The sequence below is a fragment of the Ictidomys tridecemlineatus genome, chromosome 3, assembly GCF_052094955.1.
Source record: "Ictidomys tridecemlineatus isolate mIctTri1 chromosome 3, mIctTri1.hap1, whole genome shotgun sequence".
Taxonomy (NCBI): domain Eukaryota; kingdom Metazoa; phylum Chordata; class Mammalia; order Rodentia; family Sciuridae; genus Ictidomys; species Ictidomys tridecemlineatus.
In genome coordinates, this window is record NC_135479.1 from 105962187 (window position 1) to 105977047 (window position 14861).

Genomic DNA, 14861 nt, shown 5'->3' on the forward strand with positions numbered 1-14861 from the left:
ACTATGTTATAAAACTTAAATTCATACAACAAAAGAAACAAAGTAAATTAGGAAAAAAAAGAAAACTAACAATATGTTTTGAATTATAACATTTATATAGCAATCTAGATTCTGTGCCAAGCATTTGCTATCACACAGTGAAAATTTTTATTGCTAAATGAAAGTATCTCTTTCTGTCTCTTTGGAAATTTTCTTTAAATATTTCATTTAAAATGTCACTTTGGGGTTAAGGGATTTTGCTCAGTGGTAGAGCACTTACCTAGTATACACAAGGCAGCCCTAGGTTCAATCCCCAAGACCAATTTTTAAAAAGTTATTTTTACAAATAACGTACCTGTAACTAGTGCTGTACCTTCATAGTTCCATCTTCCTGCAAGTACTGCTCCACAGTGAGCTTCTACACTTTTCTCGACTCTTCCTAACTTAGAAATCAAATGAAATTTACCTAAAAAATTGTATTTGAGAAATGTTTTATTAATTATTCAGTACACAAACATCTGTTGAGCATGTACTACTAGAATAATTAGCTTAGTACTAGGCCTTCTAGGCATAAAAAGAAACAACGTAATTATTCTTAATCTCAAGGAAAACAAATCTATTGAAAAACAGGCACAGGGCTGGGGTGGTGGCCCAGGGGCAGAGCGTTCACCTCCCACATGTGAGACCCTGGCTTCGATCCTCAGCACCACATAAAAATAAAATAAAGATGTTGTGTCCACCGAAAACTAAAAAATAAATATTAAACAACTCTCCCTCTCTTTCTCTCTCTCTCTCTCTCAATCTCTCTAATAAATAAATAAGCAAACAAACAAAATAAGGATATTGTGTCCATGTATAACTAAAAAAAAAATTTAAGAAAAACAGGCATAAAAATAGAGTTACAAAACCTAGAAACAAGCGGTATAACAGACGTGTACATAATGGTTCAGAGAAACAATGAAATTCTGCTACAGTTAAGGTGTGCCAAGAGAAATGTCAAGAAACCCTTATATTTAAGCAGAATTTTACATTCTTGATTTTTTTTAAGCTATGGAACAGTTGAAAAAGTACAAAGAAAAAATAGTTATATAAATAATCCCAGGTTTTAAAACACTTGCCTTATATGATTTTCTACTGTTGTCAGGTACCAGGACAAAAAATAGGCCAAGTACTTAGATGCTCTCCTCCAAGTTTGTACATTTATAGGCAAAAAGTTAAAAATTACTTCAAGAGATGTAAGTAAAACTATATCAGATGTCAAGGGGAAAAATCAAATATGTGAAAATAAGTGGTACAGGAAGACAAAGTATCAATATAATTTTTGAATAATCATTAAACCTAGTAATATATATATACAGATAGTAATAAAACAAAAAAGTACATTGAATCTACAAACTTTTCCATAGAATACATAAATGTAACACATATATATATATATATATATATATATATATATCCTAAAAGAATAATGTAGCTGCCTAATCAAATTTTGACTAAGGATTTATTCTGTTTAAAATCACTTTTAACATACACCTTTTCAAGATTCTGACTTAACAATTCATTAAAATATATTTAAGAACTGGGAATATATCTCAGTAGTAGAGTGCTTGCCTAGAATGCACAAAGTCCTGGCGCACGCGCGCACGCGCACACACACACACACACACACACACACACACACAAGGCAGATGCTTAAGATAGCTTTAAACATTCAATACCTGGTCCCACCTAATCATTTTCACCAAAAAAAAGTTATTCTCCCTTTCTACACAAAGGATACTTTATTTATAGCTAACGACAATGAAAAAATTCTGAGCGTCCTAAATTTAATTACAAAAGGCAAGAGAGAGAAAGAAGGAAGAGAGATAGAAGGAGGCTAATCAGCAATAAACTACAGGCCAAAAAAAGAACAAAAGACCATCTTGTAATCTTGGATGTATTTTGAAAGCTTTTAAAATATCTGATGTGTTATATGCTGTATCCTGCCCTGTTATATGCTACCACATCCCTGGCAGATTACCTACCTATCTCAAAGTCTTCACTGATTTGGGTAATCTTGTCCCTATACTAAATAGCCAATGTAGGGTTGTGTAAATAACTTGACTCTTCCCTCTCCAAACTTTCATTATAAAGTATTCTGGTCTTTAGATACAACAGACATTTTTCTACCTGCCACCTAGGTGGTAGCTAAGGGAATTTATCCCAGGACTAGTTCTTTCTTTCTGGCAAGCATCTTTTATGGCTCAATAAATCCATTTACTCCAGAGATCTCTTGGTCTCAGGAATTTTTACTTAACACCCTGTTAAAGTATGTTTTATTAAGTTTTGATTCCTTTCAGGACCAGGGCCATATCTTAGATTTTTATTTTATTTTTATTTGTAAAAGTACTATTTTCCTTTTACACAATCAGTTGGTTAAAGTTAACCAACTCAGCATCCCAAAACATAGCCTACTTTGACACTTTCTTTCCCATTAATTTTAATGACTTTCTTCTCTCAGCATTCATTTTCTAGGACCTTTCTAGGTCGTAAGCTACCCTATCATTCATCTAACAATCCACTAGCAACATCTACTTCTCCCACTTCCTTTTAACTTTATATTTACTGCTGTGTCATTTTTCTAACATAACAAGATTACTTTGAATTCAACTGTACTAATTCTTTATTAAATCAACTTAAAATTAATTTGTGTACATGTGTTTTCATATATTACTTTACAAACAAAATACAAGGGGAAATAGTCTCAAAAGAGGTAAAAGATGACATATAGTAAGTGGAAAGCTAATCAGACATTACATTACTTTATTCAGGCGTTTCATTAAATGTTAGCATAATGTCTAGCACATAATATCCACAAAATAAATAACTGTTGCAGATAATGTATGAACTCATCAAAGAAATTAACCAAATAACTCTTGACCAGAAAGGTAGAGTCCAAAACTTATCTTTCAACCTATTCTAATTTTAAAAATATTTATGTATTTACATCACTGATATTTCTTACCCTAAAACATCTAATTCTGATTTTCTGACAAGTGCTAACATTACCATGCTACCCATAACCTTAAAGAAAATACATACTGGGACAACTGAGGTTGTTGGTTTGAGGATTTTTTTTGTTTGTTTTTGGCATAGATTTAGCACACAATGAATCTTTGGTCTTTGTATTAAGTCTGATTGTCACAAGCTGCTTAAATAGCATACCCAGAGTATAAAGCATAAATGCAGAATTACATAAATCAAATATGTAAAAAATCCATATTTATCCATTTAACTATTTGGGCTCTTCTCTACAACTTTCCCAGCTTTCTTGTGACCTTTCTGAAAGAATGGAAAACAGAACTGGGGATGTAGCTCAGTGGTAGAGCACCTGTGTGAAGCCCTCGTTTGATCCCCAGGACAAAAAGAAAGAAAAAAAAATGCAGGACTAAAACTAGAGATTAATTAATTTATTTCTATCTACATGTTAGGTGTTGGGGTTGGTCAGTGAATACAAACAGGAAGATTCACTGATTCATTTATTATATAAACAATGAATGTTTTGGATTTAAAAGATAGGTATTTAAACTCTTATGAATAAACTTATCGCATTAAATAAACTAAATTTAATCCTAACTTTTTGTAGTAACCTAAATTAATTATGAATAATAAAAAGAACAGGAAGTAGATTAAAAATACATGAAACACATTTTTAAAGACTACAAGTGCTTAAAAAATGTCCATGAGAACAAGACTCGGAACAAGAAGGCTAAGAAAAAAGTAACAGATGAGTGCTTTTGCAGACTGCTTAGTAGCAGAAATGTTTTGGCAGATGGCAATAAAAAGCCACAAAGAGTTTTGTTTTTTTTTTTCTTTAATGTTTGTTTTACTTCTTTTTTATCTTTCTTTCTTTCTTTCTTTTTTTTTTTTTTTTTTGGTGTGTGTGTGTGATACTTGAATCCAGGGATGCTCTATTACTGAGCTACATCCCTAACCCTTTATTTACATTCTTTACTTTAAGAGTAGGTCTCCCTAAGTTATCCAGGCTATCCTTGAACTTGGGAGCCTCTTATTTCAGCCTCCCGTGTAGCTGGAATTACTGGCGTGTTCCAACACACCCAGCCACAGAAATTCTAATAGTTCATTTCTGATACAAAAAATAATAAAAATAAAAATTACATTTAAAGTGGAATTTTTAAATGGGCATAATAACTAATAAAATACAATGTAAAAAATACCAACATTCATGAAAGATAATTGAAGGAATGTTTAATGGCTTTACAAAAGATTTTTATATCACCCCAATAAAAGATTTTATACCAGAATTCCTTCACAAAGTAGCTCCTATTTTAAATAATTTAATTTAATTTAAATAATTTGATTCTTTCAAAACATTTATATATATATTTTTTGGTACCAGGGATTGAACCCAGAGGTACTTAACCACTGAGCCATATCCCCAGCCCTTTTTATATTTTATTTAGAAACAGGGCCTCACTGAGTTGCTTAGGGCTTCTTTATGTTGCTGAGGCTGGCCTTGAACTCAAAATCCTCCTGCCTCAGCCTCCTGAGCCACTGGGATTACAGATTTGCCCAACTCCATGCAGCTAAATTTTTTTAAAAATGAACATACATTTATGGTCAATTGATTTTTTGGAGGGGGCAATAGACACAATACCTTTAATACATTCATTTTATTTATTTTTATGTGGTGCTGAGGATCAAACCCAGTGCCTCACACATGCCAGGCAAGCACTCTTATAACTGAGTCATAACCCCAGCCCCTCAAAACAAAATTCTAACACTTATCTCTTCTAAAAATATTTTAAAAGGAGGGAATATTGAGGAGAAAATTATTCAAGACCTGCCACAAATCTCAGGATTTTTATTTCTTACCCTAAAATACCCAATATGATTTTCTGACAAGTGCTATATTAGGAATTATTTAAATATATTAGGGAACTGGCTGTTAATAATTAGTGGTATCACAAATACAAAAGAGGAAAGGATCATAAAATGGGAACACTGGAAAGAGTGATGTACAAATTTAAAAACTGAAACTTCCTTTTCTGCCAGTCTTAGGGGAGTAAAACCAAGAAGAGAAAGCTGGAGGAAAACAGAATAAAGAAATTCTTGAGCAATGAAGTAAATCTCAAAGGAATTTTTTTTTAGGCATTGGGGTTAATATCACATAAGATGAACAAGTTTCAGAGCTGGGAGTACAACCATGGGTTTATAATCAATAATACTGTACTGTAGATTTCATGTTTATGTTTGTTTACCACAATGTACTAATAAAGTCCTGGGTTAAAAATGAACATAGCATTGATAAATAAAATGACCTCATATGTTTATTTGGCAGGAAACCCTTTCATCACCTCTCAGTGCATTTACCTTCCTCCCTGAGCACTTGCCTTTTTTTTTGGGGGGGGGGGGGGATGCCGTTTTCTATCTTATTCTTCCACTTCTTTTCTTTGATCCATCATCTGTATTGAAAAGATCCCAGCTATTCTTGGAAGAAAATACCCTACTTTGGTTCTCTCTTCTCTCTACAACAAGTTACGGTATACTTTGTTACTTTACATAGGAAACCTAAAAATAAAATTAAATACTATGACTTCTCAGAGTCATAACATATTTTTCTTTACTATTGTTATAAATTTATCTTTTAAATTATACTTTTTTTACATTAGACTTTTTCCCACAATCAGAAAAAATCCAATGGGAAGTAGAGATCTAAGGAATTATTAATTTATAGTGATTAAGTAAGACGAATACTTCAGGACAACAGAAATTATCAAGACTATTTTTACTGTCCAAATTCACCAGATAAAATTTAAGCCTCATATACTACTGTTTAAAAAGAAAAATGTAAAGAAAATATATGATAATGTATTTTAAAAAGTTGATATGAGAACATATACATCTATTTTTGCCAAAAGAAATACAAGAAGGACAAACCAGAACCAAAGAGATTGGTTACGTAGGTGAATAAATAGAAACAAGGTGTATGGAATTGTGTGGGTTAAGGTTATTCTGACTATTCTTTTTATATAGTTTTGAGTTTGCTTCATAATTATTTACATATATAAAAAATATATCAATAAGGATGGGGAGGAAGAGCTCTTAAATGGAAAACAAGAATAAATATAACTGTATTTCAAATGAATAACATTACACACTTAAGCAGGAGGACAAGGCAAGTATCTCCAGAACACAGAACTCTGACTCTATATCTTCAATCAAAAACAAAGATAAAAACACTAGTAAACAGATATTGAACCTTAATCTTTGGAGTAGTATGTGTTATCAATTTTGTAACTAATGTGTATTATAGAACTAAGAAATATATAAAGATACTGATAATAATGGAACCAGATTTCTTCACTGTTCTCAAATATAGAAAAAAAGATAAAAATTAAAACTGTGGTATTTAATTAGAACTGATGACATCTTCATCAACTCATGGTTTAGATAACATAAAAAGAAAAAACTAAATAGCTATAGCTATGAATCTTTTAGCATGCTTTTTTTATTCTAATTTGTTACATATAACAGCAGATTGCATTACAATTCATATTTTAGCTGTGTATTTTTAAATATACATATGAACTCCTATTTCTTAGCTCTGACTACTGAAAGGGCCTTGAAACAAACACACCCCTCTGGAATGAACACAGCACTGATAGCCTTAACCACAAACACACCCCTCTGGAATGAACACAGCACTGATAGCCTTAACCACCAAAAACAGAACAGGTCTCCTTGGAAAATGGCTGATTTGGGGACTGGAACCAGGAGAGGACTAGGTAAGCCTACAACACTTTTTGACAGCAAGGAAATTTTCAAATAATGAGGACATATACAAAACAAAAAAAACACTTTAGCTGCCTCCATTGATGGGGCTCCCAGTGGCCAAATCTGGTATAATTTTAACATCAAGATTTTAAAATGATAGTAACAGGGGGCTGGGGCTAGGGCTCAATGGTAGAGCACTTGTGAGGCACTGGGTTCGATCCTTAACACCACATAAAAATAAAATAAAGGGGGCCATGGTTGTGGCTCAGTGGTAGAGTGCTTGCCTAGCATGCGTGTGGCACTGGGTTCAATCCCCGGCACCACATAAAAATTTTAAAAATAAAATAAAATAAAGGCATTGTGTTCATCTACAACTAAAAAAAATTTAAATTTATAAAATGAAGGTATTGTGCCCTAAAAAATAAATAAAATGACAGTAACAGAATATTCATGAAATAAAATAAGAATCTTTAAAAGCCTAATCTGATATTTAAAAAAAAAACAAAATAAATAAATGGCATGGGATGAAACCTCTTCCTTGGAATAAATTATAAATTATCAACTATTCAATATGGAAGAAATTATGAAGACAGAAAAACCACCTTATTAATAAATGATTTAGCCAAGAAACATCAACAGATGCTAAAATGAAAAGGTTAAGAATGTAAGAATTAAGTTCTGTTTTCCTGGAACCTGAAACTCATGTAGAAGTTGAAAACAACTCCCGGAAATGCCCACTAAATGTATGCTAAAATCTCCCCTGATCATCTGGTTGCTCTACGAAAACAACCCCTCCCAGAAACCATGCAATGATTGGCTATGCTGTATGTGAAGTCTCTGCCCTCTCCAAGGAAAATATATAAGTTCTGCTTAAGCTGTTCCCGGGGCTCTCTGCTCTATTCAAGTGAGCTCTGAGCCCCAGCATGCTGGACCCCCAATAAACCCTTTGCTGTTGCATAAGACAGTCTCTTGGTGGTCTCTTCCTCCGATGCTCGCCCGACCTTTACAAAAAGAGTGGGAGGAAATCTAAACACTTTAAAAAGAGTGGGAGGAGAACACTTTAAAATCTGAAAATATTCTTTCACAAATTATTTATTAGATGGGAAAAATAGTAACTTTAGATTAACTTAGTAAACACAACCTATCAAGTAAAGCTAATATCATTAATAATAGGTCAAACCAACATCATGAATTTCCTAATCTGTTATCCTAAGTATTTCTGGTAAAAATGTAGAAATTGAATTGAATCTAATCATAAGAAAGCATCAAATAAACACAAGTTGAAGAACATTGTATAAAATAACAGGTTTGTATTTTTCAAAATTATCAAGATCACACAAGAAAGACTGAGAAGTTATTCCAGATTAAAAGAACCTAAAGAGACATAACAAAAGCAGTATGCTATTCTGTAATAGAAAAAACAAAATTCTACAAAAGGTATTGTCAGGACAAACATTAAAATTTGAATATGAACTATAGATGCGATAATGGTATTGCATTAATGTTAAATTTCCTGATTTTGATCAATGTATTATGGTGACATAATAGAAAATCTTCATTCTTAGGAAATGCATTAATACGTTATGGCTTACAAGGCAGGTCTGCAAATTACCCTCAAATCTTTCAGAGAAAAAAATGTGTGCAGTACACATGTGTACAGAAAGAAGAAAGAGACAAAAGTAAAGAATATGTGACAAAATGATAAACTAGTGAATCTGTATTAAAGAATATGCAGAAAATATTTTTATAATTTTCATTTCTGTAAATGCAAAATAATATCAAAATAGAAAATTTTGTTTTAAGTGAATCTTTCACTTTATCATCCATCTGAGGCAAAATTAAATTCTAGCTGTGGTTACCAAGTGGTTTCACATATGCATCTCATTTAATCAAGCTTCAGAAAAATAAATTTAAAAAAGAAAAGACTTTCTGCTAATGAAATGCAATCTGACACTAGTGTTAGCCATAACATCACTTCGCTTTCTATCTGTGGTTACCAAGTGCTTTCACATATGTATCTCATTTAATCAAGTTTCCAAAAAACGTTTAAAAAAGAAAAGACTTTCTGCTAATGAAGTGCAACCTGACACTAGTGTTAGCCATAAGATTCCTTCCCTTTCCCTCCTCTCCTTTCTTTCTCTTTTCTTTTCCATGTAGTTGCTTGAGGCTTGACATACTCAATTAGTGTCCTATTCCCTTGATTAAAGTGATTCACATGAACCAAGCTCACGTAAGACCCTCTCAAAAACTTGCCTACAAAAAGGTATTATGGAAGAAGCATTCTTTCTACTGACATTTATTTTCCAAGATGATGAACCTTAGACTGCTCACCACATGGGTAGAAACTATGCAAGAGATGGTAAGAACAGAAGTCTGTTACAGCTATGCTTGAATATCTACCCCTAGATTTAAGTAAACCAGAAAACTCCATTTATGCATGTTAGCCAGATAAGTTCTGTTGGAGTACCCGCTAACTGACTTAGTAGGTAAATGTAATACAAAAATAGTTCAAGCATTTCTGGAAAAAAAAAAAAAAACTAAATTAAAAATAATGAAATAATAAAAGTAGAAAAATCATGCTTTCTATTCACTAGTAATAAAACTATAGTCAAGTTAAATAAATATCCAACTCTGCAAATGGAAATGAACATATGCTAGAAATTAAAGTATAGATTTAATAAACTGAGTATGTACATCCGTATCTTTTTTGGTGTGGTTATGTTATTATTTAAATATGAAGAAATTACAAACCAAAATTATGAAAACAGCTAAATTCAGCTCATCAGAGCACAGTGAAAATAAAGCCAAGGGCCCATATTCAATCCAATATACGGCACTTTAATTCACTGTCTTCCATAATAATAATTCTGAGACCCAAACCAAATGATTATACAGAAAATAAATGTGTGAATGAAGGCATGCAGATTCATAAATGCCAGTTATGTAAAACAATTGAAAACATATATTATACATGACACAAAATACTTATTTAAAACTTACCATCAGAACTTGTGAGAACAAAGCTTTCTGCTTGTGTCTGTTTCTTTATGCCTAAACTTTTTGGAAACCAGTGAAGATCTATAGGGTAAATATCATCAGGAAGCTTTACAATTTGACTTGTTTCACTGGTTAACAAGTTCCATTTCACTATCTGGTGATCATCACTACATGAATATAATTCTTCAGCAGTAGTCCAGCCCACACAACTTACTAATTCTTGATGTGATATCATATTAAGGAGGCATAAAACACACAGAAGCACACAAATCTTAAGTCTTAATAATTCACAGATGCAGATTATGAGAAGGAAGTAAAATATAAAATGGTTAAAGTTTTCAATCTTCTAAATATTTTGGTTTTTGTTTGTTTGTTTGTTTTTGGTAGCAGGGACTGAACTCAGGGGTACTTAGCCACTGAACTATATCCCAGCCATTTTTATTTTTTATTTTGAGACAGGAACTTGCTAAGTTGCTGAGGCTGGCTTTGAACTTGTGATTCTACTGCCTCAACCTCCTCAGACACTAGGGATTATAGGCATGTGCCACTACACCCAGACTATTTTTTATTTTATGACTTTGATATTCTTCCATGTTAAGGAAATTTAAAATCTTATCAAAATAGTCATAGGAATGAAAAGCAAGGAAGACCGCCAAATCCTAAAGAGAGGATAAACTGATTTGACTACATGAATATTTATAACTTGTATTACAAAATAATTCTTTAAACAAGGCCAAAAGATATACAAAAGAAATTTAATAGATTAAAAGGTAGGAAATGATCTACACTAAATTGTTTAGGACTAGATAGGAAGAAAGGAAACTACTATATACGTGTAAAGTGTGCATATACTCTACACATATACATGTGTAGACATATATGAATAGACATATATGTACCAATTATTTGAAAGCACATATTACTTTGGTTAAGTAAAACAAAAAAATCAAGTACTAAAATAAGATTAAAACATAAGTAAAATATTCCCTTAAATCACACAGTATAACAATTCACCTAGGGAAAAGCCCATAGCTTAACAACAAAAACTAAAACTATCCCAAACATATTTTTTTTTCATTTTCATTTTAGTTATTTATTTTTAATTGACAATACAAAAATATTTTTTCTTTTTGCACTGTTAGGGATCAAATTTAGAGCCTCATGCATGGTAGGCAAGCGCTCTACCACTGAGCTACATTCCATTTGACAAGAACTAATTCAAATGCAATTTACTATATTTACAAGATGAATAAAAATAAGACCCCTAAAATTCTTTTTTTAATTTTTATTTTTTAGTACTGGGGATTCAACTCAGGTGCACTTTAAAACTGAGGTACATTTCCAGCACTTTTTATTTTTTATTTGACATAGAGGGTCTTGCTAAGTTGCTGAGGTTAGCCTCAAACTTGTAATCTTCCTGCCTCAGACTCCCAGATCCCTGGATTGAAGGGACCCCCTAAAATTATTTAATCAATTTTTTCAGTCTCTTATTATTATAAGATTTCTACATATGTTGAGATGCTAAAGTTGCTCTTACATCCTTCTTCAAGACAGCTGCTTACCCTAGTAGAAATGTGCACCTAGAAAAGAGTATATTTTAGTTTGTCATTTATATCCAATGTTATTTCTTCTTTATATTTGAACTGGGGACTTGCTGACAAAATACAAGGTCATTCATTTGAGAAAATATTAATAACTGCCACCTTTCCTTTTGAAATAATAAAGGTCTCACTGCTCAGATTTCTCCAGCTTGTCCTCTACTTTATCAAGAATGCAAAGAAACTGAGCAAAATCCAATGAACACATTAGAAATTTAAAAAAATGATTCACTGGGCATGGTGGTACACATCACATTTGTAAGGCATGCAACTCAGGCAGCTGAGGTAGGAAGATCACAAGTTCAAGGCCAGCCTCAGCAACTCAACAAGGCCCTAAGCAACTTATCGAGACCCTGTCTCAAAAAAAAAAGATCAAATGGGCTGGGGAGGTGGCTCAGTGGTTAAATGCCCCTGAGTTGAATCCCCAGTACCAAAAGAAATTAAAAATTTTTAAAAAGCTTCTCTTTATTAACCTACTAGAGTAAACAAAAACTACTTTTCAAGTACGTCAGTACAATACTTGAGTAAGAAAAATGTCAATAAGAATTTGAAAGTAAGATTTAGAGCAAATAGTTTGCTTTGGAGAAGTATTCATAATACATAATCTCAAATATTTTGAAAGTAATTTATCTAAACTAGCATTAAAGGAATAAAAAATAAGTCCATTCCCTACCTAAATGCAAAATAGAAGAAAACCTAATAATTCTATAAGATGATTATAATAAAGTTTATAAGTATTAAAAGGATATGCTTTGGTTCTTTTAAAAGAGATATCTTCAGTCTCATGTTTCCACTTTCAGCAAATTTTTAAAATATCACTTGGACTGTATTCACTGTAAAAATAAAAGGAGAAAAAAAATGTCAGCATTAAAAACAAACCTATGTGCACAAAAACAACAACAACAAAAACCAACTGTCTTTGAATCACAAGGAGCATCACAGTACCTATAATTCTTCTGGCATCAAATACGTGGATAACGAGGAAGAAAACCAGTGGGTATGACAATCCTGCCATGAGATGATATAAACCCTAGCGCTGAACCACAGGGTTCTCTGTAACTTGCCAGAGAGACATCTACCAGAATAACACTAAATAAATCTGTTGGGTAAAGAAATTCCAAAGGCTGTCCTGAGGCCAAATCAAAAGATCCTTCAAACTGGGAGCATATCAATCATTTGATCCCTCTAATGAATATGAATTAAATTTTTAAGGTCTGATGGAAGGCTAACCTACATTTTTAAGGGCCTTAATCCTACACATGGAAATAATACAACATTATCAACCTAGTGCCTTAATCTGAAGCTCTATCTGTTATGAGAAGATACACTGCCCAACAGTTATGGCTACCATAGTGACAATGTGGAAAAACAAGTAAATTGCTTAAGAAAGAGGTAATAAATTGCTTGTAAAAGTTATGTAAGGATGGATGCAGTGGTGCACACCTGTATTCCCAGAGACTTGGGAAACTGAAGCAAGAGGATCACAAGATTGAGGCCAGCCTGGGGAACTTAGCAAAACCATATCTCAAAAAATAAAAAGGGCTAAAGAGTAACTCAGTGGTAGAGTGCCCTGGATCAATGCCCAGTGCCACCACCAAAAAAAAAAAAAAAAAAGTTATATGAACTGAGTGTGGTAGAACACACCTATAGTCCCAGCTACTTAGGAGGCTGACACAGGATTATCTCTTCAGCCCAGGAGTTTGAGGCTAGACTGTGCAACATAGAGAGATCCTATTTAAAAAGAAAGAAAGAAAGAAAAAGAAAGAAAGTTGTGTAAAAAAAAAAAAGGAAAACTTGGAAAAAGAAAATTAACACTCCCTAAATAACCATTATCATCAAAAGATCACAAGTGAAAAAAAATGCTAAATTATCTGAGCACAATTTACATTTGCAGAATTCTTTCTTAGTAACATCCCAACCTAAATAGAAAAAAAAATCAAATTAAAGTTCAATTAAAGGGAGGAAAAAAAATCTCCTTAACAATTTCAAAATTAACTGATAACTCCATCAAAGAAGGTGCTTACTATAAATAATATTGAATTCCATAGGCCTCCTTTAGATAATTTCTCATTCTCCTTAATCCAGGAAGGCTTTTTTATATCAGCAAGGTATAAATACAGCTGTATGTCAAAGTACTCTTTTTCACTTCTCTCTCTCACAATTTTCTCTGGATGATTTTCTTGAACTTCAAAAGTATGAAAGTATGGTGGCACAACTAAAGCTAGAATATAATCAATATCAGGCATACTTCCCAGATTCATTTTTTGGTCCTTAGGAATTATCCACCTTCCTCAAAACTCCTTTCCACTTCCATCAGAGCTCCAAGAATGATAATATTTTCTACAGACCTGCTTCTTCATAATAATTCAAATTTATTCAGATTACAAAAATTATTTTAAAATAAAGAGAGGAAAAAATTGTTGCTTCTGGAAATAACAAAATGTTAGACAAGAAAATATATGTAAAACATGAATATAATGTTACTATCAGAAGATTTGACAAAGGCATGATGATTTTACATCAGGAAACCTCAAACTTCTAATTCTATCGTAATTTCTCTCCAGAAGAAATCATAATACCTTTTACACAATAAAGGAAGTACGGTCTTTATAAGAAAGGACTAACCAACCATTCAGAAACATGGTTCTAAGGAATTAGAGAAAAAGGAAGGTTACTTCCTAAGACTGGGAAGATTCTCCCTTGTTTAGAAATATCTTCTCCATCCATTCCATTTAGCTCAGATCATTTGTATGAATAACATGTGTGTTTTGATACTGGATAGAATAGAAGAATAAGGGAAAAGTAATAGTATAGCACAGCCAATTCAAGGAACAGCCTAAATGCTGTATTGAGGTATTTATATCTACCCAAAGATATTGGTCACCTAGGGTCTAAATAAGAAATAGTACTGGAGTGGTGGGGTGTGTTGAGAGCCACAGCCAAAGGGGCCCCAGCAAACTTCCAGCTGCCGGCTGATGATTGGCTCACAGCGGCCCCAGCAACATCTAGCTGATTGGCTCGTCTGCGGTGATGTTCATTGGGCTGTTTCCCTGCCCTTTCAGACCACAGAGCTGTTTATTGGGAGACTTCTTTGGCTCTGCCCACGCGACCCAGCCAATTGGCCACAAGAGCAGGAGGATATTGGGAGGTGGTGAGGCTTGTGTTGGGGTGAGAGGCTTGTGGGAAGCCAGTGGTGGCAGTTGGGCTCTGAGGGTTTTTTCCTGAGGAGCTGTTTTGTTTTGCGTGTGTAGTTCTAAAAATAAAGTTAGTTTCTTTTGACAAGTGGCTCCTGAATTGTGCCCAGCCAGACTGTGGCAGGGGTGGAGCAGATAATAGAAAAATTCCAAGGCATATATAACTTTATAACTTTATATCAGGAACAGCAACTAGGCCTTTGATACTAAAAATCATTTAAAAGTTGTCTTCAGCCCCATGTAGGTCAACATTTATGAAGCCTGACATGAAAAATATGCCTACCAAAATCTGATAGTCCATCCAACCACCAAAATA

General features: G+C 33.1%; 1 protein-coding gene across 6 annotated transcripts in view; it reads right to left on the reverse strand.

Moving 5' to 3' along the window:
• Positions 1 to 14861, reverse strand: part of Ift80 (intraflagellar transport 80) — a 125301-nt gene that overhangs the window by 99858 nt on the left and 10582 nt on the right. For 3 of the 6 annotated variants that reach the window (XM_078043578.1, XM_078043581.1, XM_078043577.1), the window contains exons 2-4: positions 12099 to 12184; positions 9757 to 9976; positions 335 to 445 (exon numbers count right to left, since the gene is read on the reverse strand). The exons of 1 other annotated variant lie outside the window; for it this stretch is intronic. In XM_078043578.1, coding sequence (XP_077899704.1) covers positions 335 to 445; positions 9757 to 9976; positions 12099 to 12137 — 370 coding nt within the window. In that variant the 5' untranslated portion in view covers positions 12138 to 12184. The remainder of the gene's footprint in view (positions 1 to 334; positions 446 to 9756; positions 9977 to 12098; positions 12185 to 14861) is intronic. 2 more of the 6 variants (XM_078043580.1, XM_040270012.2) reach the window with 2 other exon arrangements.